Genomic DNA, 26962 nt, shown 5'->3' on the forward strand with positions numbered 1-26962 from the left:
TTATATCTTAAATTTTTATCGGCTTTATTCTCGAGGCGTCCCAACGACCTTCAGCCGTGACGTCAGAAGGTCGAACTGCTCCGACAGCTTCGTAGTCGTCCGGTAATCATCGAGTCGTCTGCGGCCGACTCGCTCATCCGTGTCTTGTGGAGAAACTTCAGCTGGCGAAGGAACAAAGAACAAACAGCAATATTTTTACCCCCGAATCTCAGGAAGCCTCTGAAGTGGTTCTGGTGTTGGAGGGACTCGGTGTGAGCGGGCTCAGATCGGACCTGGTGGGTCGGAGGCCGTCTTCGCCACGGGGGCCGCGACCCTCTGTGTATACACCTGCATGTCTTCTTACTCCCACATGCTTCAGCCATACGAGCCTGTGATTGCTTCTTAAATCACCGAATCAGTCTCGATGTCAGACTCACGCTCACTGTGTTGTTTTTGTATTCTGTCCACATCTTTCTCCGAGATTCAGACGATGGATGCAATCCTTTCAGAATTGATGCACTATTGTGTTTTTTGATAAATATGATCTGCTTCTTTTGAGATATCTGATTGTTTTTAGGTAAGAGGACACGGCCGCGCACTATTTTCCTATATTTGTATTGGACGTCATGTGCAGGCTGCTGCGGCGTGGCGCCACCAGCAGGTGGCAGCAGCAGCCCGACGAACTGACGCTGCACTGACGAGCTCTTTTCACTTCTTGCTTTGGTTTTTACTCTAATTATTTCATGGCAATAGTTTAGTCTTGTTTTTGTGAAGTGATGCTTTTAATAAGTTTTGGATTTGATGTTTTGTTCTTGTAAGGATTAAAAAAAAATTGATTTTTGAACTTGTCGTTGGTTCTTTACTGATAGAATTGTAAACTGATGTTTATGAAGTTTTTTGATAAAATTATGAATTTGTGGTTTAGAAAAATAATATATAAATGAAATGCATTATAATACAACAAAGTAAAGAGTTAAAAATACACAGAAATACACATTGGTGTATTTAAAGGTGCAATAATCAGCTAAATAGGACAAAGTTTACTCCTCAGGAAGCCGGTTTCTTTTGACAACCTCATTAACTTTCATTCAGTTTAGGATCTTTACGGGAATCATGTTTCATAAATATTCAGGACGCTTCAGAGATCCTGTGAGGGACCAGAAACAACCTGAGAGTCTTAATGTCACACCTGGTTAAAAAATATTCATCACCACAGGCAGGGGGCGGGGTCATGGCCCCCACGGTCCCGGCTTTGCCACCACCTGTAGCACACCTGAGAAATAAAAAAGAAGCAAATGTGGTTTAATTTGTCACATTTAAACATCAGATTATTTAGACAAACAGTTTGTAACATGAGGTGTTTAATAACGGGCTCGTGTTTGATGGCTCCTCGGAGGGCCTCATGTTCCGGGGTCCACCTGATGAACTGGTCCCGCAGGACGGGTTCAGGTCCCGCAGGACGGGTTCAGGGTCCGCGGGGGTCCGGCTGGGTTCGGTGTTGGTTCTGCGGGGCGTTTCCGCGGCGTGACGGTATCCAAGCCCCGGACAACAATAGAGTCGGTGGAGCCGTGAGGGGGGGCGGAGAGGGGGGGTGGAGGGGGTAAAGGGGGGAGGGGGTGGAGGGGAAGCAGCTCCTCTCAGCGGAAGCAGACGGCGGATCTCCTGCAGGACAATGTGAGCCGAGTTGAACCGACGCAGTCAGCGAACAGTCGGGATGGAAGCGGCCGCAGTTTAACGCGCATCGGAGCCGAATCGACCGGAATATTGCTGTAAATCCGCCTTTTGTTCCGCCGGAGGAAGCGAGCAGCGATGGGAGCTCTGCGCTGAGGAGACGCGGCGCTCCGCCACGAAACGGGAGAAGATGGGAGTCTCTCTGCGGACTCTGTTGTTGTGTACTTTTGGTTTTCTCGTACGAGGTGAGTTGTTCTGCCCGCGGGCCTCTCGGCTCCTCTTCTCGGCTCCTCTTCTCGGCTTCTTCCCGCCTCCTCTTCTCGGCTCCTCGGCTCCTCTTCCCGCCTCCGGGTGACGTGTCCTCGGTTAAAAGTGGTGTTGTCCGCCGGGGGAGGAGGTTCCTCGGCGGGTCGTCGGAGCTCGGGCCTCCGGTCTCCGGAGCGGAGCTAACGTTAGCCTGCCTGCTAACGGAGCCTGATCCCGGCCGGAGGACGGAACCACGAACAGCCCGAGATTTAACCCACTTAACTGGAAAACATCCCGGCGGAGTGTTTGTGACCCGGCGGAGTGTTTGCGACCCGCCGGCCTCATGTTGGAACCCTTTATCACATTATTATCATTATTTAAACGCACCTAGCAGCTCCTGCTAGCATGCTAACTTTGTATTGTAGAACTTATAAACAGCTAGCAGCAGTTAGCACAACAAATGCTATCGTTAGCCGCAGGAAGCTAACAGGTTGGCTAATGAATTATCCTCATGTAGTAAGAATAACAACTTTATTTAAACAACACTTTGTTGACAGTCAGTCAGCAGGAAAAACAAAGATTAAATATTTAAATTAAATTACAGCAAGAATTAAAGTGGAAACGGATAAACAACAACAACATAATGAAAAGTGTAAAGAATTTATTTGTATTTTGGTTTCAAAGTGAATTTATTTATTTATGCAGCTTTTTTCTAGATGTTTTATGTAAAAACAACAGAATAAAAGTAAACATGTTCCAATAAATCAAATTTAGACTAAAAACAAGAAATAAAACAACAAACCAATGAAGAGCATGACAAAACTTATTCAAAGAATAAAGTGCATTTATATATTCAGAACAATGTTCAGTTGAATAATCACAGAATCCAACAATAACTTTACTTTACATTACATTTAATTAATTTACATTACATTTAATTACATTACCTTACTTTACATTACATTTAATTAATTTACATTAATTTACATTTTTAATTTACATTAATTTACATTACATTTAATTACATTACTTTGCATTACATTTAATTACTTTACATTACATTTAATTACTTTACATTGCATTTAATTACATTACATTTAATTACTTTACATTACATTTAATTACTTTACATTACGTTACATTACTTTACATTTAATTACTTTACATTTCATTTAATTACATTACTTTACATTACATTTAATTACTTTACATTACGTTACATTACTTTACATTTAATTACTTTACATTTCATTTAATTACATTACTTTACATTACATTTAATTACTTTACATTACATTTAATTACATTACTTTACATTACATTTAATTACTTTACATTTCATTTCATTTCATTTATCTGACTCTTTTATCCAAAGCGACTTACAATAAGTTCATTTCAACATGAGGGTTCAAACCAGAACAACAAGAATCAAGAAAATATCATTTCTTCCAGAAAGCCAAACTACAAAGTTCTATCAGGAAGTTCCATGTTAAACTACTAAAGTTCTACTACTTCAGATAAAGAACTCAAACAGGAACATTTAACAGGTGGAAGTGAATTTATTTATAAACCACATTTTCTCAGGAGTAAAAACAACAGAATAAAACGGTAAAACTTTTCAAATTAATTTAGATTAAAACAACAATTAAAATCCAACAACATAAACAACAACAACAGAATTAAATCCTTTTTTTTTATGATGTCACCTTTCAATAATGAATAATGATCTGATTGATCGTGAACTGATCAGTTTATTGATTGTTGTTGTTATTAATGAACTGATCAGGTTATTGATTGTTGTTATTAATGAACTGATCCGGTCATTGATTGTTGTTATTAATGAACTGATCAGGTTATTGATTGTTGTTATTAATGAACTGATCCGGTCATTGATTGTTGTTATTAATGAACTGATCCGGTCATTGATTGTTGTTATTAATGAACTGATCTGGTCATTGATCAGTGAATGTATTGGTGGATCAGTGAACGTATTGATGGATCAGTGAACGTATTGATGGATCAGTGACGTATTGATGGATCAGTGAACGTATTGATGGATCAGTGGACGTATTGATGGATCAGTGGACGTATTGATGGATCAGTGAACGTATTGATGGATCAGTGGACGTATTGATGGATCAGTGACGTATTGATGGATCAGTGGACGTATTGATGGATCAGTGGACGTATTGATGGATCAGTGGACGTATTGATGGATCAGTGACGTATTGATGGATCAGTGACGTATTGATGGATCAGTGGACGTATTGATGGATCAGTGACGTATTGATGGATCAGTGGACGTATTGATGGATCAGTGGACGTATTGATGGATCAGTGGACGTATTGATGGATCAGTGGACGTATTGATGGATCAGTGACGTATTGATGGATCAGTGGACGTATTGATGGATCAGTGGACGTATTGATGGATCAGTGGACGTATTGATGGATCAGTGAACGTATTGATGGATCAGTGACGTATTGATGGATCAGTGGACGTATTGATGGATCAGTGGACGTATTGATGGATCAGTGGACGTATTGATGGATCAGTGAACGTATTGATGGATCAGTGAACGTATTGATGGATCAGTGACGTATTGATGGATCAGTGACGTATTGATGGATCAGTGACGTATTGATGGATCAGTGGACGTATTGATGGATCAGTGACGTATTGATGGATCAGTGGACGTATTGATGGATCAGTGGACGTATTGATGGATCAGTGACGTATTGATGGATCAGTGGACGTATTGATGGATCAGTGGACGTATTGATGGATCAGTGGACGTATTGATGGATCAGTGAACGTATTGATGGATCAGTGAACGTATTGATGGATCAGTGGACGTATTGATGGATCAGTGGACGTATTGATGGATCAGTGACGTATTGATGGATCAGTGGACGTATTGATGGATCATGGATCAGTGACGTATTGATGGATCAGTGGACGTATTGATGGATCAGTGGACGTATTGATGGATCAGTGACGTATTGATGGATCAGTGGATCAGTGACGTATTGATGGATCAGTGACGTATTGATGGATCAGTGGACGTATTGATGGATCAGTGAACGTATTGATGGATCAGTGACGTATTGATGGATCAGTGACGTATTGATGGATCAGTGGACGTATTGATGGATCAGTGACGTATTGATGGATCAGTGACGTATTGATGGATCAGTGGACGTATTGATGGATCAGTGGACGTATTGATGGATCAGTGACGTATTGATGGATCAGTGAACGTATTGATGGATCAGTGAACGTATTGATGGATTGATGGATCAGTGACGTATTGATGGATCAGTGAACGTATTGGTGGATCAGTGAACGTATTGATTGATCAGTGAACGTATTGATGGATCAGTGAACGTGGATTGATGGATCAGTGGACGTATTGATGGATCAGTGGACGTATTGATGGATCAGTGGACGTATTGATGGATCAGTGACGTATTGATGGATCAGTGGACGTATTGATGGATCAGTGGACGTATTGATGGATCAGTGGACGTATTGATGGATCAGTGGACGTATTGATGGATCAGTGGACGTATTGATGGATCAGTGGACGTATTGATGGATCAGTGGACGTATTGATGGATCAGTGACGTATTGATGGATCAGTTGATGGATCAGTGACGTATTGATGGATCAGTGGACGTATTGATGGATCAGTGGACGTATTGATGGATCAGTGGACGTATTGATGGATCAGTGGACGTATTGATGGATCAGTGGACGTATTGATGGATCAGTGGACGTATTGATGGATCAGTGACGTATTGATGGATCAGTGACGTATTGATGGATCAGTGGACGTATTGATGGATCAGTGACGTATTGATGGATCAGTGAACGTATTGATGGATCAGTGACGTGTTGATGGATCAGTGGACGTATTGATGGATCAGTGGACGTATTGATGGATCAGTGGACGTATTGATGGATCAGTGTGACGTGTTGATGGATCAGTGGACGTATTGATGGATCAGTGGACGTGTTGATGGATCAGTGGACGTGTTGATGGATCAGTGACGTATTGATGGATCAGATGGATCGTGAACGTGTTGATGGATCAGTGGACGTGTTGATGGATCGTATTGATGGATCAGATCAGTGACGTGTTGATGGATCAGTGGACGTATTGATGGATCAGTGGACGTATTGATGGATCAGTGGACGTATTGATGGATCAGTGGACGTATTGATGGATCAGTGGACGTATTGATGGATCAGTGGACGTATTGATGGATCATTGATGGATCAGTGGACGTATTGATGGATCAGTGACGTATTGATGGATCAGTGACGTATTGATGGATCAGTGGACGTATTGATGGATCAGTGACGTATTGATGGATCAGTGGACGTGTTGATGGATCAGTGAACGTGTTGATGGATCAGTGGACGTGTTGATGGATCAGTGGACGTATTGATGGATCAGTGACGTGTTGATGGATCAGTGAACGTGTTGATGGATCAGTGAACGTGTTGATGGATCAGTGACGTGTTGATGGATCAGTGACGTATTGATCAGTGATTGGAGGCGACCTGCAGCTGTGTGTAGTTTCCTGGTCTCTGTGCAGCCTGTCAGTAGCCGGCGGTCTGCAGTTTGATGCCTCAGTAAATATTTGGTGAAGGAAGTTCCCAGCGAGCGATGGGGTCGCCTCCCCTCCGATCCGCTGGTCGCCTGCAGCGCCGGGGGGGGGGGGTCAGGCTTGGTGCCAGGACGCAACCGACAGGAAGCGGAGAGTCCCCGGCTGCTGCTCGCCGTGTTCACACGCCGACCGCATGCTGAGACTCCTCCACCGTGGTGCAGGGTGTTAAAGAGACAACATGGAGGAGAGGAGGAGGAGGAGGAGGCTGCAGACATCAGCTGTGGTCCTCATGTTGTTGGTAGATTTCAGGAGTCGTTTGTGACTCCAGCTGTTTAACGACGGGACTTTAACGCAAATTCAAACAAAATCTACAGCAGCAAATTTTCTAAATTCCTGCAGAAAAAAAACATAAAACAAACTCTGGTAAAAGTTTGCTGTCATAAAGTTGCCTTTCAAAATAAAACTGACTTTATTACCAAAATAAGTGTTAATTTCCACCCAGCGAGGCTCCGCCCCCTCTCCTCTCACCATCAAAACAAACTGCTGGTTACTGCTGCTAGCTAACCAGCAACAACAGGAAGTGACGGGGTTTGTGGGAAATGTGGTCTTCTGATGTAATGAGGAACATGTTCAATGAGTTTTGTCCACTTCCAGCTGGAAGAGACTGAACTTAGTTTGAGTGTTGAATGTGATTTAAAGGTCTTATTCTGAAGGCAGATGTGTTCTTTGTTCTTTATTTCCGTCACAGACGGTCTGTTCTGGAAACATTTGTCACGTTAGACTCTTTTTATCACGTTGAGCTCCCTGATGGTTTTCACATTTCTAATAGTTTAAATTGTGTGTATTGGTGCATTAATGATGTGTGTTTTTAAAATAATTTAAATTATATATCTGCGCTAATGATTTATTTTCACGTGTTATTTTTAATAGTTTAAATTGTGTATTTATGTTCAATAACAATTTATTAATGTTTTTTATAAATAGTTGAAATAGTGTGTTTTTGTGCTTTATGGATTTATTGGTACGTGTTTTTGAACCTTGTTTAAAGTGTGTGTGTTGTTGCGTTAACGGCGTGTCCTCCGGCGTCCTCCAGGGGAGCCGCTGCTGCTGTATGCCAACCGCCGGGACCTTCGGATCGTGGACGCAGCGCACGAGAAGGCCAACGCCACGGTGGTGGTGGGCGGGCTGGAGGACGCCGCCGCCGTGGACTACGTCTTCTCGCAGGGACTCATCTACTGGAGCGATGTGAGCGAGGAGGCCATCAAACGCACCTCCTTCAACCGGTCGGGGGCCGGCACCGTGCAGACGGTGGTGCCGGGCCTGGCCTCCCCGGACGGACTGGCCTGCGACTGGTTGGGGAGGAAACTGTACTGGACCGACTCGGAGACCAATCGGATCGAGGTGTCCGAGTTGGACGGGTCTCTGAGGAAGGTTCTGTTCTGGCAAGAGCTGGACCAGCCGAGAGCCATCGCCCTGGACCCGGAGCGAGGGTGAGTCCGGCTACAGGGGGTTTTGGGTCTGGGAAGGTGGAGCTGGTACCGGTCTGGGTGTTGGTTCCATCCTGATGAGGTTCTGAAGAGCTCAGAGGTGTTGGGAGGAACGAAGGCGTCCATGAAGGTTTATAAAATGTTTTGGGTTATTTTATACATTTTTGGTCCTCCTCCTCCTCCTCCTCCCTTCTCCTCCTCATCCTCTCTCCTCCTCCATCCTCCTCTCTCCTGCTCCTCGTCCTCCTCTTCCTCTCTCCTCGTCCCTCCTGCTCCTCCTCCTCCTCGTCTTCTCTTCTCTCTTCCTCATTCTCTCTCCTCCTCCTCCATCCTCCTCTCTCCTGCTCCTCGTCCTCTTCCTCTCTCCTCCATCCTCCTTTCTCCTCTCCTCCTCCTCCTCATCCTCTCTCCTCCATCCTGCTCTCTCCTCCTCGTCCTCCTCTTCCTCTCTCCTATATCCTCCTCTCTCCTCTCCTTCTCCTCTTTCTTCTCCTCTCTCCTCGTCCCTTCTCATCCTCCTCCTCTTCCTCTCTCCTCCTCTCTCCTCTTCTCTTCTCCTCCTCCTCCTCTCTCCTTATCTCTCCTCCCCTCTTCTCTCCTCCTCCTCCTCTCTCCTTATCTCTCCTCCTCTCTCCTCTTCTCCTCCTTCCTCATCTCTCCTATTCTCTCCTCCTCCTCCTCATCCTCTCTCCTCCATCCTCTCTCCTCTCTCCTCTCATCTCTCCTCCATCCTGCTCTCTCCTCCTCCTCCTCCTCCTCCTCTCTCATCTCTCTCCTCTCTCCTCCTCCATCAGGATGTAAATCCATGAGGACTCAGATAAAAGCGTGTGTAATGCATTCATTAGTTTTATTTAAATTTTGTGCTGCTGCTCTTCGTCTTCCTCGTCTTCCTCCTCGTCTCTCTTGGGTTTCTATTCATGGAACTCTTCCTGTCTCCGTTTGATTGGCCGCCATGTGGCAGGTAAAAATGTCATCGGGGTTCAGGTTCTTCCCTCCCCTCCGTTGGTGTTTGGTAGAACCGGGCTGTCGGGGGTTCGGGTTCTTCCCTCCCCTCCGTTGGTGTTTGGTAGAACCGGGTCGTTGGGGTTGGGGTTGGGGTTCTTCCCTCCCCTCCGTTGGTGTTTGGTAGAACCGGGTCGTTGGGGGTTCGGGTTCTTCCCTCCCCTCCGTTGGTGTTTGGCAGAACCGGGTCGTCGGGGGTCGGGTTCTTCCCCCCCTCCCCTCCGTTGGTGTTTAGTAGAACCGGGTCGTCGGGGTTCAGGTTCTTCCCCCCCTCCCCTCCCCTCCGTTGGTGTTTAGTAGAACCGGGTCGTCGGGGGTTCGGGTTCTTCCCTCTCCTCCGTTGGTGTTTAGTAGAACCGGGTCGTCGGGGGTCGGGTTCTTCCCCCCCCTCCCCTCTGTTGGTGTTTCGTAGAACCGGGTCGTCGGGGGTTCGGGTTCTTCCCTCTCTTCCGTTGGTGTTTAGTAGAACCGGGTCGTCGGGGGTTCGGGTTCTTCCCTCCCCTCCGTTGGTGTTTGGTAGAACCGAGTCGTCGGGGGTCGGGTTCTCCCCCCCCTCCCCTCCGTTGGTGTTTAGTAGAACCGGGTCGTCGGGGGTTCGGGTTCTTCCCTCCCCTCCCCTCCGTTGGTGTTTAGTAGAACCGGGTCGTCGGGGGTTCGGGTTCTTCCCTCCCCTCCGTTTGTGTTTGGTAGAACCGGGTTGTCGGGGGTTCGGGTTCTTCCCTCTGCTCGCAGGGAAAGTCTGGATGTTGATAATAGTTTCCACGTGAACGAAGTGTTTTCATTCAGGAAATCTGGACCTTTAAATGCCACAAAGAGGCCCCGCCCTTTTTTGTTCGCTCAGTCAAGAACACGATTTTTTTTTATCTGTTCCCGTTTACCCTTTGAACCCTTTTAACTTTTATAAACATCAACTTGAATACACAAAGAAATGATTCTCTCCACTCGAGATATTGAAGCACAGAAGAAGAAGAAGGGGGCGGAGTCCAACCTGATGTTTCTGTTTCCTCCATCTGGTTTTATAGATTAAACGATTCATCTGATTATATCAAATATTAGTATATTTGATATGGAAATCTGACATTCCATATCAAATATTATACCAATATCTGATTATATCAAATAATATACTAATATTTGATATGGAATTACCGATTTCCATCATTTTTTATTCAGCGCCACCTGCTGGTTCTCTATGAAACCACTCATGTTTCCATGGAAACGTGCAGAAATCCTCATTATTGGTACGTGTTTTTTAAAACTTGTTTTCAGATTTTCTGACACTTCTTCTGTTCACTCGTTATTCACTCGTTTGGGCGGCACGGTGGTGCAGTGGTTAGCACTGTCGCCTCACAGCAAAAAGGTTCCAGGTTCAAATCCGGTCCTGGGCCTTTCTGTGCTGAGTTTGCATGTTCTCCCTGTGCTTGCGTCGGTTCTCTCCGGGTTCCCCGGCTTCCTCCCATCATCCAAAAAAAAAAAACATGCACCTCAGGTCAGGTTACCTGCCGCTGCGCTAGTGGCAGCCTGTTGCAGCAGCTCCCCCCTGCTGTAGCAAAGAAATTTCCCCTCGGGGATTAATAAAGTGTATAAAATAAAAATTAAAAAATTCACCAGAGTTTATTTGAGGCTGAAACGTGAAACTGACAGAAAACAGAAGACATTTAAAGCTTATTGATTATTATCTCGACAGTTCTTCAGATTTGTGTTTTCCTGCGTCTGAACGTCAGACCCGGAGACTAGCCGAGTTTCCAGTGAGCGTAGTTCTGCCGGTTCTCCACGTTCCCCGGAGGAACGCCGAGCTGGCGTGGCTTCAGCGGGATGATTAATGCATCAGGTACCAAACACAAAGCGTCTCTTGTGCAGAGGGACGGCTGCACGGCTGCATTGTTCAGCAGGAATGTTTGTGAGTCGACCTGAGACGCCGAGGTGTCTGATGAAGACGGGCAGAGTCTTCATCACCGGGCAGCTCCTCTTCAACAGGGAACCTGGAGCAGCTCGCTCCGTTTCATCTGGACAGTTATTAAAGGATAACATTCAACATTCAACACATCAACATCCCCAAAGAAGGAGACTAATAATAATAACATAACAATATTCAGAGTTCGACGTTCGAGTTTGTTAAATCAGTTTATTATTAAAAAAAACATCTTTTTCTCTCAGTTTTTTTCTTTCAGAATAAAACTGACAAACCCCCTCCAGAGTTTTATTTTGAAAAAGAAAATGAGTCAGCACCTGTTTTAACCAGTTTAAGCTTCGCTCAGTGACCAGAGATGAATCAGGATGGATCAGCCTTTTGATGATGTCACTCTGTGAAGCTAAACTTCAGTCTCGATGAATCCTCCCGCTTTTACTTTGAAGTCTCGTTACAGCAGCAGCTTACTTCCTGGTTTAAACGGGTGCAGCATTGTTTTCTGTACAAACCGCTCCTCTGCCTCAGTCGCCTCCCCTGCTGGTTGCCTGGCAACAGCAGCATCACTGTAAACGCCGTCACCGAGCTTGAGGCGCTCGTCGTCTTCAAACAGGAAATGAACTGAGCTGTGACTTTTCTTCTTCTTCTTCTTTAATAACTATTAAAAACTCACTGATGCTTTCTGTCGTGGTTCTGCAGTTTATCTCATTCACTTCCTGTCAGCTGCTCAGTTTCACGCTGATGTCCTCCTCTCTGACTGGTTGGTGCTCATGTCTTCCTGTCAGGTTCATGTACTGGACGGACTGGGGGGAGATCCCAAAGATCGAGCGTGCGGGGATGGACGGCACCAACCGCTCCATGATCATCGACCGGGACATCTACTGGCCCAACGGACTGACTCTGGACTACGGCCAGCAGAAGTTATACTGGGCCGACGCCAAGCACAACTTCATCCACCGCTCCAACCTGGACGGGTCCTTCAGGTACCGGCTGGGACTCAGGGGCGGGGCTTGTGTTGACCTCTGTGTGTGTCCTCACTGGGCAGGGCTCATGTTGACCTCTGTGTGTGTCCTCACTGGGCGGGGCTTGTGTTGACCTCTGTGTGTGTCCTCACTGGGCGGGGCTTGTGTTGACCTCTGTGTGTCCTCACTGGGCGGGGCTTGTGTTGACCTGTGTGTGTCCTCACTGGGCGGGGCTTGTGTTGACCTCTGTGTGTGTCCTCACTGGGCGGGGCTTGTGTTGACCTCTGTGTGTGTCCTCACTGGGCGGGGCCTGTGTTGACCTCTGTGTGTGTCCTCACTGGGCGGGGCCTGTGTTGACCTCTGTGTGTGTCCTCACTGGGCGGGGCTTGTGTTGACCTCTGTGTGTGTCCTCACTGGGCGGGGCCTGTGTTGACCTCTGTGTGTGTCCTCACTGGGCGGGGCCTGTGTTGACCTCTGTGTGTGTCCTCAGGGAGGTGGTGGTGAAGGGCGAGCTGCCCCACCCCTTCGCCCTGACGCTGTACGAGGAGACGCTGTTCTGGACCGACTGGAACACCCACTCCATCCACGCCTGCAGGAAGCAGACCGGGGACAAGCAGCGCGTTGTCCACTCTGACATCTTCTCCCCTATGGACATTCACGTCTTCAGCGCCGGGAGGCAGCTCACCTGTGAGTCACACACCTGCTCCGTGTTTACCATGGTTACCTGTTCTCCTTCCTCCTGAACGCTGTGGACGTCTCCAGATGTTCAGCAGCTGCTTCGTGTTTCAGCAGTCGTCCTCCTCTGATCTCAGACAGTCTGCCCGCTGCTGCACATCCTTCCTCCAGGTGTGGCAACAGCCACCACGTGGCACCACGCGGTACCACGTGGCACCAGGTGGAGCTGCAGCTGGAGACGTGTTTGACGTCAACTGGTCGACCTCAGACTCAAACATCAACAGCAGTTCATCTTGATTCAAAAATGTTGTTTACATTAAAACAGTTTAAGATGTAAGATCCAGTTTAAATCCATAAAAATAGTTTAGTTTTTTTTAATTCTGAAAGGTTTTAAATTTTGCGACGAGAAGTTTTTTCGATCCAGACGGTTCAACGTCTCATATTTAAATATAAAATCATTTGTGTTCAGTCTGAACTCATTGAATCAGTCAGACATGTAAAGATTTATGAAGGGTTGTGGTTTCATGTTTCGCTCATTTTGCGTCTGATATTTTAAAAGCATTTGGTGATGCTGAGGTTGCAGTCGTCATGGCGACGGCGGCGTTACCGTGGAGTCTTTGCCGTGTACCTGACTGTAGTCGATGTGTGTTTGTTGTCGGCAGCCGGCAGCTCGTGCTCCCTGAACAACGGAGGATGCTCCCACCTCTGCCTGCTGTCTCCCTCCTCTCCCTTCTCCCAGTGCGCCTGTCCCACCGGAGTCCAGCTGCTGGAGGACGGCAAGACCTGCCGGGACGGTGAGGACATCATCTTCATCATCATCAGTCTGAGCCCACCGCTTTCCTTGATCAGTTTATTTACCTGCTCAGTGACGCGTTCCAGCGTTCATTCAGTTTTCGTCCAATTTGAGTCGATTTGATTTTTGTCAGTCAAAAACAACTAAAAACATTTCGTCCAGTTTTTGTTTTATATTTATATTCTATATTTTTTTATATACCCTCAGTCAACAAATATCTACACTTACAGCAACTTTGTTAGGAACACCTGTAAACTCGACTTTATGTTTATTATTGATCTCTGCTAATATTTTGCCCTCCATTTTTAATATAAGGAACATTTAAAATCCAGTTAAGTCATCACGTCCCGGTCCAGAACCTAAGAGTGTTTTATAGAAGCAGCGCTGCGTTTTGGACCCGTCGGCCTGCAGGTGTTCCTAATAAACTGCTCCCTGAGTCTATTTGTTTCTGTGTAATCCGGTGAAAGAGGAAACTTCTCCGCAGCGCTGCTTCGGAGTGGAAACAGAGCAGCGTCCAAATATTTGTTGCTGTGCGTCAGCGAGCGACGCAGCAGTTCAGAGATCATCTATTATTTTCGGGGAGGAAGAGGAGAAGGCAGAAGAAGGCCTGTCTTGTGTAACCGTTTCCAAGAATTCAGCCCAAACAGGCACATTGAATTCATTAGTGTGCGTGAGCTTTGTGTCGCTGCAGCAGGAGGCCAACCAGCAGATTCTCTCCGCACCAAACCTCATTAGCTTTTCCTCGAATTTAAAAACTCAGAAAAAGCGCCCGCTCCGCATCTCTCCTCCTCCTCCTCCTACCACCTCGTCTCCGAGCTGCTTAAGGTGGTATTGGGCTGACCTGCTGTTGCCGTGGTAACCCCACCCCCCTTCCGTCACCGGGGCTGGCTGTTTGAATGGCAGCCCAACACCCCCTCCTCCCCCTCTCTGCCTCTTGTATTTACATTTTTTGGGTTCAGTAACCCTCGCCTGCGGAGCGGCGGAGGCGGAGAGGTCTTTGTGAGGGATGGGATCACATGCTCCCCCCGCAGACAAAGCCCCCTTTCACTGCCGGCCTTTAACTGTTTCTGTGGAGCCGAGCGTGTTCGCCTGCAGCCTCCATAATCTCACGTCAGGTGAAGCTCTGCAGGAAGCACCGAAGTTAAAGTAGAAATACTCGTTAGAGTCATGAAGTCAGAGTGCAGTTACAGTAGAATATACTTCTAGGAGCAGAGTCATGTTTTTATGAAGCTTTTAAAGGTGTAGCTCATTTGAATCAGTCATTTAAGGCTTATTATGGATCATTTTATAGATGATTTATTGACGGTAAAGTCAATATTTGTTGGTTTGAGGATGTTTAAATGGCAGATTAACTAGTTTTATATATACTTTAAGTTGTTTTTCACCTCCAGAAGACAAAAACCTGTTGGTTTAAGTCGTGAATTATTATACTTTATACACATTTTATGAGCAAAATATAAATGCAGGAGCATAATACTCAAAATAAATCAGCAGTAGTCTTTAACGGATGTTTGTACTAAATATGATGTTTCTACCTGTTCAATAACAGGTTTTATTTACCTGTTGTTTAATACCTGAGAATGACATCTTACATTGGATCATTGGGACGGAAGCTCTGATTGGTTGTTGTTCAGTAGGAGGGGTCAGGATTTCACTGACAGTTGAAACGACCAATGACAGCAGAGAGTGGTGAGTGTCCCTCCGGCGGATCCAAACTAGCATCAGTCCTTCTCTCGGAGTTGAAAGTACGAAGTAAACAGATCTGGACGTGACATTTCACAATAAAATACAATCACTTAAGTCAAGTCAAGTATCTGTGATGAAGTTTTAGAAATGATCATCAGCTGTCTGCGAGCTGACATGATTAACCTCTGACCTCAGGTTTAACCTCTGACCTCTGACCCCAGGTGCGACCCAGATGCTGCTGCTGGCCCGGCGCACCGACCTGCGGCGGATCTCTCTGGACATGCCCGACTTCACCGACATCATCCTGCAGGTGGACGACATCCGGCACGCCATCGCCATCGACTACGACCCGGTGGACGGGTACATCTACTGGACGGACGACGACGTCAAGGCCATCCGCCGCTCGCTGCCGGACGGCACCGACGCCCAGTTCGTGGTCACGTCGCAGGTCAACCACCCCGACGGCATCGCGGTCGACTGGATCGCCCGGAACCTCTACTGGACCGACACCGGGACCGACCGCATCGAGGTGACCCGGCTCAACGGCACCATGCGCAAGATCCTGATCTCGGAGGACCTGGACGAGCCCCGGGCCATCGTCCTGGACCCCGTGGCCGGGTGAGTCCGCCGTCCGGAGACCGAACACGTCCACCTCACTCGGTTCTGACCCGCTCTCCTCTCTCAGATACATGTACTGGACCGACTGGGGCGAGGTGCCGAAGATCGAGCGGGCCGATCTGGACGGGATGGAGCGGCTGGTGATGGTCAACACCTCCCTGGGATGGCCCAACGGACTCGCTCTGGACTACGAGGAGCGCAACATCTACTGGGGAGACGCCAAGACGGACAAGATTGAGGTGATCCACCAAGTCCACAACCGGGCCGGTTGATGATTCTGAACCTCCTCCTCCTCTCCCCCCCCCCTCCCTCCTCCCCGAGAGGACCCAGTTCTTGCGGCTGCCTCCCCCATCTGTTAGTGATTGCGGCGGCGCTGCAGCTGCGGCCGGTTGTGTTTAGAATAGACCCAGAAAGTGGATCCGTCTCCGCGGTGCGGTCGCAGCTCCCAAACCAGCGGAGACCTTTTGGCTGAGGCCGCCGTCCGAGGATGGAAACTTCTTTATATTTATCCGCGGCGTTCCTGCGAGCCGGAGAGCGAGGACGCCTGGAGGATGGCAGCGGGCCACGCGGGGCTGCGCTGCGAGCGGCCAATGGCGTCGCTGATAGCAGCGAGGACAGATTACAGGCCTCGCCGGTTTCTCCTCCGCTGCAGATTCCTCACATTTTTCATCTGAGTTTCTCTGCGTGTTTCAGGTCCTATCAGAGGCCTCCGATCCACATTGCCTCCTCCTGCCGGTCTGAACCAGTTTAAAAACATGAAACACGTGATTCTAAACTGGATCTCTTAGTTGGAAATTTAACATCTGAACTTGTCTCTGAGGAATGTGGCAAATATTTCGCATCATTTTCTGACGTTTAACCCTCCGAACGCCACAAGAGAGAAATACTTCCATATAAACAGAAGCTGGAGCCCCGCCCACTTTTCTTACAATATCACTGACGCCAGAAAAATATATATGGACTTTTATTCAGTTTGTGTGAAATAAATCAGAGTTAACAGATATAATAATGAATCCACTTGATGAAACTGGATCCTTCAGAATTTAATAAACCAGCAGGAGGTCCTTTTAAAGATCTGGACCGATGTGGTCTCTACTGGTCTGAGCGAGGTGGTCAGAGTGAACAAAAATAAATAAATCACTTTAATTTCAAGAAAATGTATTTTCTCATAATCCGTTAAAACAAGTTTGTACGAAGTATCAACTCACCGAGACGTCAGTTTAGTTTTATTCTTTAGTTTTCATGCAGTTTAGAGGGGGAGAGAGAAACAGGTTATTTTCTACATTTTACTGATGTCCCCTGAATGCCTCACAGCCTATCAGAGGATCCTTCCTTCCTTCCTTCCTTGGATTTCAGGAGAGAACTTGATGTTTTTTTTAATGGGAGTCTGTTGGTTCCAGATGTTTTTGGATCCAGCCCCTGGTGGCCCTTGGTGGTATTACACTCGGTGTTTCCTCCTCTCCCTCCCAGTTAAACTTCTCCTCAGCGAGTTCTCCGGAGACTCGGCTGGTTCGTAGAAGTGAGATGTCAGAGTTGGAGAGAAGAGGAGGAAATGTGGCGACCATATGCTGCTGTTGTTTGTTCGCTCCGGCTCTTGCTTCTAATTAGCGGCGCTGCGATGTGCTGCCAGGTCGGCCGAGCTCTTCTGAGCGCGCTCAGTATGCTCAGTAGAGAAACACAACCTGCTCTCGGTTTCTGTTCAGAGTATTGATCAATGTTCACTGATCGATCAGTTTTATTTTGAAGCCTGTCAGGTGTGTCATAGAGGAACTTTTATTTTGAAGCTTGTTTGGTTTCAGACAAATTGTATTGAAGCTGAGTTTAAGCCCCGCCCCCCATCTCTGTGTACCTGCAGGTGATGAACATGAACGGGTCGGGCCGACGGGTGCTGGTGGAGGACAAACTTCCTCACATCTTCGGCTTCACGCTGCTCGGAGACTTCATCTACTGGACGGACTGGCAGCGCCGCAGCATCGAGCGCGTCCACAAACGCAGCGCCGAGCGGGAGATCATCATCGACCAGCTGCCCGACCTCATGGGCCTCAAGGCCACATACGTGCACCAGGTCTTCGGTGAGTCCAGGACCAGCTGATCACTGAGTCTGCTGTGCTTCCTGTCAGTGATGTCATCTGGGGGAGGAGCCAGGGAACCGACTTGTATTTTTGATCCTACCTTCACGTTGTGTGATGTGTTGCCCCGCCCCCTCAGGTACCAACCTGTGTGTGGAAAACAACGGTGGCTGCAGCCACCTCTGCCTCTACAAGCCGGCGGGCGTTCAGTGCGGCTGCCCCATCGGCCTGGAGCTCATCGCCGACATGAGAACCTGCATCGTCCCCGAGGCCTTCCTGCTGTTCTCCCGCCACACCGACATCCGCCGCATCTCCCTGGAGACCAACAACAACAACGTGGCCATCCCGCTCACCGGCGTCAAGGAGGCCTCGGCGCTCGACTTCGACGTCACCGACAACCGCATCTACTGGACCGACATCACTCTGAAGGTGGGTTTCTGAGGACATGGGGAGAACGTTGGGAGAACATGGGGAGAACGTTGGGAGAACCTTGGGAAAACATGGGGAGAACCTTTGGAAAACATGGGGAGAACCTTTGGAAAACATTGGGAGAACATGGGGAGAACCTTGGGAAAACATGGGGAGAACCTTGGGAGAACAGGAGGAGTTGTTGACCACTGACCTGTCTTCTCAGTCCATAACTTTGACCTTTGACCCCTGCAGACCATCAGCCGGGCCTTCATGAACGGCAGCGCCCTGGAACACGTGGTGGAGTTCGGTCTGGACTACCCAGAGGGGATGGCAGTGGACTGGCTGGGGAAGAACCTGTACTGGGCCGACACCGGCACCAACCGCATCGAGGTGGCAAAACTGGACGGGCAGCACCGGCAGGTTCTGGTCTGGAAGGACCTGGACAGTCCGCGGGCGCTGGCTCTGGATCCGGCTGAGGGGTGAGGACAGTTCGCGGTTTCGGGCTCTGCCGGTCCGGTTCTTTATATTAATCGGGTTCCTTCTCCGCAGGTACATGTACTGGACCGAGTGGGGCGGGAAGCCGAAGATTGACCGTGCTGCGATGGACGGGACGGGTCGGATCACGCTAGTGGCCGACGTGGGCCGGGCCAACGGACTCACCATCGACTACGCAGAGCGGCGCCTCTACTGGACCGACCTGGACACGACGCTAATTGAGTCCTCCAACATGCTCGGTAATCCAAACCTTCCAGCCCGTGTTCTGGTCCTCCAGGTTGGGACCGGACTGGTTCTGTACCTGGTTCTGGATGTTTTGGATCTGGTTCTGGACTGTAATAATAAAGATCTTGTTTCGTTGTGGTTCTCCAGGTCAGGACCGGGAGGTAATAGCCGATGACCTGCCCCACCCGTTCGGCCTCACCCAGTACCAGGACTACATCTACTGGACCGACTGGAGCCAGCGCAGCATCGAACGGGCCAACAAGACCAGCGGTCAGAACCGCACCATCATCCAGGGCCACCTGGACTACGTCATGGACATCCTGGTGTTCCATTCGTCCCGACAGGGCGGCTGGAACGCCTGCGCCTCCACCAACGGACACTGCTCCCACCTGTGTCTCGCCGTCCCCGTCAGCAGCTTCGTCTGCGGATGCCCCGCCCACTTCTCCCTCAACTACGACAACAAGACCTGCAGCGGTGAGTCGCCGGAGGTCCTAGAGAGCAGTAGGTTCTGGGTCCTAGAGAGTCATGTTGTCCTCTGGAGGGCGCCGCCGAGCCTCCCGTCTCACTCGTCTCACCCGTCTTGCAGCTCCCACGTCCTTCCTGCTGTTCAGCCAGAAGACGGCCATCAACCGGATGGTGATCGACGAGCAGCAGAGCCCCGACATCATGCTGCCCATCCACAGCCTGAGGAACGTCCGCGCCATTGACTACGACCCGCTGGACAAGCAGCTCTACTGGATCGACTCCAAGCAGAACGTCATCCGCCGGGCCCAGGAGGACGGGAACCAGGTAGGACGTCGGGGGAGGAGCTCAGGCTCTGATGACACACCTCTTTAAGGTCACGACCTCTGACCCGTGTGACCCTTTCCGGTCCCCTCAGAGCCTGACGGTGGTCTCCAGCTCGCTGAGCGGTCCCGGTCCGGGCCTGCAGCTGTACGACCTGAGCATCGACGTCTACAGCCGCTTCATCTACTGGACCAGCGAGGTCACCAACGTCATCAACGTGACGCGCACCGACGGCAGCCGGGTCGGCGTGGTTCTGAGGGGCGAGCACGACAAGCCCCGGGCCATCGTGGTCAACCCAGAGAGAGGGTACGTGTCCGGTTCCCTCGGCTTCATCACCATCATCATCTTCACCAGGAGGGTTGATCATCTGCTCCTCCGTCCTGCAGGTACATGTACTTCACCAACCTGCTGGAGCGCTCGCCGAAGATCGAGCGGGCGGCGCTGGACGGGACGGAGCGCGAGGTTCTGTTCTTCAGCGGTCTGGGGAAGCCAGTCGCGCTCGCCATCGACAACGAGGTGGGGAAGCTGTTCTGGGTCGACTCGGACCTGCGGCGCATCGAGAGCAGCGACCTGTCTGGTGAGTCGAAGTGGGCGGGGTTTAGGTAAGGGGCGGGATCTAAGAAGAGGGTGGAGTTTAACAGATATAAAGTTGTTTGTTGACACCATCTGGACTTAAAAGTGAAGATTGACGAAGTGTTTTTACTTTTATTCACCGACTGAACCTGAAACAGAAAAAACTGGATTAAACCGGTTTGAACTGGAATAACATCAGATATCAGCAAAACAAACCAAAGCAGGAAGTAAACGAACACTAACAAACAGCCATGAATCCGAGAGACGGACAGTTCAGAAGCTCCCTGAGAATCTGTCTGATTTTAAGTTTCCTTCAGTCTCAATGACCCAGTGATGTTAGTCTGAACTCCCACGATGCATTGCAGTCAGGAGCTGCTCACACACAGTTCTGCTGCTGTTGAAGTGGAGGTTTAAATAAATCCAGGTTAAACCGGATCTCAACAAAACAGCAGCACGTTAACGAGCCGACAGGAAGCAGCTCGCTGTGATGACATCGTGTTGGTTCCCAAACAGGATGTTTTAATCTGATTTATTTTAGTGAGATATTAAAATACAGAAAAAGAGGGGGGAGAAATCTGGACAGGATTTGAGAAAGAAAAACAGACGTTTGAACTGAACTTTCTTCTCTTGGAGTTTTCTCTGATTTGAAGTATAGACAAAACGTTTTTAAATACAAGTGACTTCATTTGAAATAAATAAATAAATTAGTACATAAATTATTAAAAAGTAAAACCGAATTTTAATGTTGGAAATCTTTTCAGACTTGTTATCGAAGAAGGATTTCAGTCTGTTTCAGTTCAGCAGAGGAAATGATGCATAAATTTACATTTTTATCTTTTATTTTAATAAACGATTTGTCTCACTGTCTTCTGTTTAATAAGTCTGACATGTTCCTGATGAACTGAAACGCATCTTTAAATCCAGCAGAATAACCTTTATTGATCTATCACCTGACACAGTGGGCGGGGCTTCTGTTCAGTCGGAGCTCCACCTGCTGGCCAAGAAGTCGCACATTAAAAATGCTAACTCGCTGGTGTTTCAGGTCCTTTTCAGCAGCACTGTTTGTTTGTTTGTTTGTTTACGGCTGTGTTTCTAATATTGTGCTCTGACGTGGGCGTGTCACTGTCCTCCCCCCGCTTCCCCCCCCCCCCCTCAGCTCCTCTCCCGTTTTGTTGCCTCTGTTCCTGAAGTTTTTGTTTTTCCCGCCGACCTTTTGTTTTCTGTTCAGGAGCCAATCGGATCGTGATCGCCGACTCGAACATCCTGCAGCCGGTCGGTTTGACGGTGTTCGGGAACCACCTGTACTGGATCGACAAGCAGCAGCAGATGATCGAACGCATCGACAAGACCACGAGGGAGGGCCGCACCAAGATCCAGGCGCGCATCGTCTACCTGAGCGACATCCACGCCGTGCACGAGCTGGACATGAGGGAGTACAGTGAGTCGACCGCCGCAGACATCCAGCGATCCATCGATCGTATTGATCGGAGACCGATCAGACAACCAGGAAAAAATAACCGTTTTCTGGCCCCGCCCCCTCAGAGGAAGATATAGTTTCACTTAAACTGAACGAATGGAAACATTCGAAGACGTCGTCGAACTCTGAGAGGATGTTTGTTTTTTATTCACAGATTTTAACACCTGATTGATTCGTTTTACTCTTTAAATTAGAAAAATTAAATACTGATTAAAAAAACATGAACCCTGGCGTCGAATAAAAAGCAGTCAAAAAAAGTTCTTAATTTACAATAAAAAAAAAATTCAAACATTAAAACATGTTTAGAAAATGACCTGGATTGACTTCAACATGACTCACCTGTCCTGCAGGTAAACATCCGTGTACGTGGGAGAACGGCGGCTGTTCCCACATCTGCATCGTCAAGGGAGACGGTACGACTCGCTGCTCGTGTCCCGTCCACCTAGTGCTGCTGCCGGACGAGCTGTCCTGTGGAGGTAAGACACCTGGTGGGGGACAGGTGAACAGGTGTGGTGAACAGGTGAACAGGTGTGTGGTGAACAGGTGTGTTGACTCCCCCCGTGTCCTCCTCAGAACCGCCCACCTGCTCCCCGGAGCAGTTCTCCTGCACCTCCGGCGAGGTGGACTGCATCCCTGAGGCGTGGCGCTGCGACGGGTATCCAGAGTGCGACGACAGCAGCGACGAGGAGGATTGTCCCGTCTGCTCCGAGTCGGAGTTCCAGTGCGACAGCCGTCAGTGCGTCGATCTCAGCCTGCGCTGCAACGGAGAGATGAACTGCCAGGACCGCTCCGACGAGAACAAGTGTGAAGGTGAGAGCCGGAGGACTCAACCAGGACCACAATCAATCACTAGAACGATTCGTAGGATGTTTTTCTGCTCCGACATTTAAACGATCAATAAACCACTTGTGACCTGTCAATCATCTTCCAGTCCGCTGTCCGGCCGACCAGTTCACCTGCTCCAACGGTCAGTGCATCGGGAAGCACAAGAAGTGCGACCACAACACGGACTGTACGGACAACTCCGACGAGATCGGCTGCTGTGAGTCCGATCGATCGATCGCTGATCAGTTAATCACTTCCATTGGACTTTTATTGATTGATTGTTTTCTGGGAGACGTTTCATCTGATTAGAAAACACAACTCAGACATTTTATTGAATAAAAACGCTTTATTTTTTTGTCCTAGTTTCTTTAGTTAATTTAATTTGAGCTAAAATCAAATAAAAAGTTTTATTTTACAAAAGTGTTTGTTTGCATCAACACAAAAATAAAACAAATTCTATCTTTATTTTTTTTAAACGTCCTTTAATAAAAACATGTAATTCCAGTTTTTATGTTAGAAATTGTCTGTTTATATCTATAAACTTAATTTCCTTAGAAAATAATTAATTTGTCAAAAAACAATCATACAATTTTTTCACTTATGTTAAAACATTTTCTCAGTTTTTTCCTCATTTTCCAAAAAGTGTCATTTCATCGCGGCGGCGTCATATTTATTTCTATAAAATAAAACTGACGTCCCTCTTCTGTGGTTTCAGACCCGACGGAGGAGCCGCCGCCTCCGCCCAACAACACCATCATCTCCATTGTGAGCGTCGTCATGGCGCTGTTCGTGGTGGGCGCCATCTACTTCGTGTGCCAGCGCGTCTTGTGTCCGCAGATGAAGGACGACGGCGAAACGGTCACCAACGACTTCGTGGTCCACGGATCGTCGTCGGTGCCGCTCGGTTACGTCCCGCATCCCAGCTCGCTGTCCAGCTCGCTGCCAGGTGAGACGGTCGCCATGGAGACGCGGTTCATCTTGTCCTGATGATCTGTTATTGATCATCAGTTTAAAACTGACTGCAGCAGAAACAGAAGTTGCATTAATATGAACTGAAGCTGATCTACGGAACTCATAAAGCGCCAATATTTTATAGTTTTATTTTATAGAAAGTTTGATCAACTTCAAATTTGAGTTTCTGATTTCACATGAAAGTCAAACAACATTTTTAGGTTTGGATTTGAAACCAAAAGACGAATCAGTTCAAGAAATTAAATAAATAATAATAGAAGAACAGAACTTTTAGTTGACGTCTGTCTCCTCACCTGTCAACAGGTATGTCCAGAGGGAAGTCTGTGATTGGCTCCCTGAGCATTATGGGCGGGAGCAGCGGGCCTCCGTACGACCGAGCTCACGTCACCGGAGCTTCGTCGAGCAGCTCGTCGAGCACCAAAGGAACCTACTTCCCCCCGGTGAGACCTGATTTTACTTCATTTATTCATTATTTATTTCACTGCTCTGCATTCAGATATCAGACGCGACTGTTTGTTTATAATCAATACATCGGCTGTAAAGATGATTTATCAGAATCAGCTCGTTATCAGATGATTATTCTTTGTTTTTATGTGATTTTTATTTTATGATTTGTTCGATGTGAATAACTTCTGATTGACAGCAGCTCCACTGAGCTGTCGATCACCGCCTCCTGCTGGTGGTTTAGGGAACTGCTTCTACTTTCATTCAGTTCTCAATAATAAATGTTTTAAGTTGAAGCTTAAAAAAAGACAAAACTCTCGTCAGTATACAGTCCGTTTGACTTCCTGTTTATTATGGTCTGTAAATATCGAGTTAATCAGTTTTTCTTTGTCGTATTTTTAACTTTAAACTGATGACAACGTCTCCGCTTTTATTCTCACTTCCTGAGTTGAGGATGATGTCATACCTGATGATGTCATTAGTGTGTCGCTGTTGTTTCCTGCTCCTTCAGATCCTGAACCCTCCTCCGTCTCCCGCCACTGTTCGCTCTCAGTACACCATGGAGTTCGGTTACTCCTCCAACAGCCCCTCCACACACAGGTCCTACAGGTAACTCCGCCCACCACCCAGACAAACAGGAAGTAGCGTCCTCACAGCTGATCGATGTTCCCGCCTCACCTGTTTGTTTCCGTCTGTTAGCGTTCACTGAAACTTCTCATTTCCATGACGGGAAAGAAAATACATTTAATAACAATGAAGTAAAATATCACAGTTTTCAGATCAGATTGATGAGTTCAAGGACTGTCGGACGTTGGATCACTTGAAGATAATTTTTAGTTTTTACAGTTTCTGGCCGATAAATGTAGAATTATGGAGGATATTTTAATATAATCGTGGTGTTCAAACCGATTACTGTCACAATACGAGTATTTTTTATTTTAAGATAGCGAGCAGGTTGTTCATGTTTGATTTGTGTTGAACCGTTCCAGCTACCGGCCCTACACCTACCGCCACTTTGCCCCGCCCACCACCCCCTGCAGCACCGACGTGTGCGACAGCGACTACACACCGGGCCGGCGGGCGCCGCTCAAGTCCAGCGCCGCCGCTAAGGGCTACACCAGCGACCTCAACTACGACTCGGAGCCGTTCCCGCCGCCGCCGACGCCGCGCAGCCAGTACCTGTCGGCCGAGGAGAACTGCGAGAGCTGCCCGCCGTCGCCTTACACCGAGCGCAGCTACTCCCATCACCTCTACCCGCCGCCGCCGTCGCCCTGCACGGACTCCTCGTGAGACACGCCCACACCCTCCGCACAGCTCCGCCCCCTCACTGTAAATAGCAATTGTGCATATGAGGTCAAAAATGGGAAAGAGAGACTGAAGAAGAGGAGGAGGAACAAAGGGAAGAGCAGCGCCAGAACATTTGTACATTAAAGAGAAAAGCATATTTATATATTTTCTATACAGTGTTTACTGATGACGCCATAGAGGTTTGTATTAAGAAATTTGTACATTTTTTTAAGAAAAGGTTTTATTAAAATCATCACAAATATAAGTTGCCTTAAAGCAGGAGAACGAGGCTGAAGGACAAAAAGCACACGAAGACCGCCGACGGGACGTTTAACTTATCTGATGCCAAAAATGAAAAACACCCACATCTCCGGGAGAATGGCTCCTCCCACCGGAGGCTCCTCCCACAACAGGCTCCTCCCACTGCTGCAATGCTTTGGCAGCCATCTTGTCTGTAGTTACCATGTAAACTGGATGGTGGCCGGAGAAGAAGCCGGTGTTCGGTGTTCAGAGCTCGGTGTTTACCGGGAATCCTCTTCTGTTACCGGACGAGATGTGAGTCACGTGCCGAGTCGTGAAAACGGGACGCCGGTTCTGAGCCGGAGCAACAACACTGTGAGGCACATATTTATGGATCGATCCGATCGGCAGCCCGTCGACGCTGCCGAGATCAGAACCTGGTCCGGTCGGGTCCAATCGAACTCTGCAGAACCCCGAGGAGGATGTGAGCAAAACGTTTAGGACGAACGGTCGGGTCAAACACGGTCGCCGCCTTCGCTGGCTGCTTGTTGTTTTCACAGAATAATCCACTTTTACTACAAACTCAAACTACGCAAGACAAAACAAAACTACGCAAGGCGCACGATGAACTCCGTGAGGCACAAAACACGAAGCTAGACGCACTAAAAACTACGTAAAACTCCAAGTTGCATACAGCGAACTACAATCTACACTCTGAACACGACCAACCACAAACGGCTCCAGACTACGTGTTGCGCAACACAATGTAAATGTTGCACAATACAAACTTAATGTGGCGCACGTGGTTCTACACAAACTACACAATCTACACAAACTACACAAACTACGTCAAGCGCACGATGAACAAAACAATGCAGCGTTCACGTGAAACTATGTTTTTGTTGCTCATGTTCAGGGCCTCCGTACACAACACGGAACCGTTTCCACTGATCGACCGATCGATCCGGTCCATCGGTCCGGTCCATCGACCGATCGATCCGGTCCATCGGTCCGGTCCATCGACCGATCGATCCGGTCCATCGGTCCGGTCCATCGACCGATCGATCCGGTCCATCGATCCGGTCCATCGGTCCGGTCCATCGACCGATCGATCCGGTCCATCGACCGATCGATCCGGTCCATCGGTCTGGTCCATCGACCGATCGATCCGGTCCATCGATCCGGTCCATCGGTCCGGTCCATCGACCGATCGATCCGGTCCATCGATCCGGTCCATCGATCCGGTCCATCGGTCCGGTCCATCGGTCCGGTCCATCGACCGATCGATCCGGTCCATCGGTCCGGTCCATCGACCGATCGATCCGGTCCATCGGTCCGGTCCATCGACCGATCGATCCGGTCCATCGGTCCATCGACCGATCGATCCGGTCCATCGATCCGGTCCATCGGTCCGGTCCATCGACCGATCGATCCGGTCCATCGGTCCGGTCCATCGGCCGATCGGTCCGAAGCGATGACTCACATCTCGGACCGTCGCTGTTCGGTTGGGACTTAA

The 26962-nt window shown here is 48.4% G+C and overlaps 1 protein-coding gene across 1 annotated transcript; it reads left to right on the top strand.

Annotated features, from left to right (window-relative positions):
- Positions 1-1608: 1608 nt before the first annotated feature.
- lrp6 (low density lipoprotein receptor-related protein 6) lies at positions 1609-26557 on the top strand. The gene is made up of 23 exons (XM_069720608.1): positions 1609-1895; positions 7607-8003; positions 11694-11891; positions 12361-12557; positions 13208-13339; positions 15246-15642; positions 15710-15881; positions 17498-17714; positions 17851-18140; positions 18375-18601; positions 18672-18856; positions 18990-19316; positions 19429-19631; positions 19723-19934; positions 20015-20205; positions 21430-21639; positions 22029-22154; positions 22252-22488; positions 22610-22720; positions 23219-23449; positions 23779-23915; positions 24431-24528; positions 24909-26557. The coding sequence occupies exons 1-23, from the start codon at positions 1841-1843 to the stop codon at positions 25207-25209; spliced, it is 4851 nt and encodes a 1616-aa protein (XP_069576709.1). The 5' UTR covers positions 1609-1840; the 3' UTR covers positions 25210-26557.
- The last annotated feature ends 405 nt before the right edge of the window (positions 26558-26962 follow it).

The sequence above is a fragment of the Brachyistius frenatus genome, unplaced genomic scaffold, assembly GCF_029030835.1.
Source record: "Brachyistius frenatus isolate BFR_SWC_R1_liver_20210118 unplaced genomic scaffold, ASM2903083v1 Contig_244, whole genome shotgun sequence".
Classification (NCBI taxonomy): Eukaryota; Metazoa; Chordata; class Actinopteri; family Embiotocidae; genus Brachyistius; species Brachyistius frenatus.

Excerpts from the sequence above, each read along its gene's own strand:
- lrp6 (XM_069720608.1), top strand. The coding sequence starts at position 1,841 with ATGGGAGTCTCTCTGCGGACTCTGTTGTTGTGTACTTTTGGTTTTCTC. Across the intron at positions 1,896-7,606 it reads TTTTGGTTTTCTCGTACGAG|GGGAGCCGCTGCTGCTGTAT; the intron begins GTGAGTTGTTCT and ends GGCGTCCTCCAG. Across the intron at positions 19,317-19,428 it reads CGACAACAAGACCTGCAGCG|CTCCCACGTCCTTCCTGCTG; the intron begins GTGAGTCGCCGG and ends CCCGTCTTGCAG.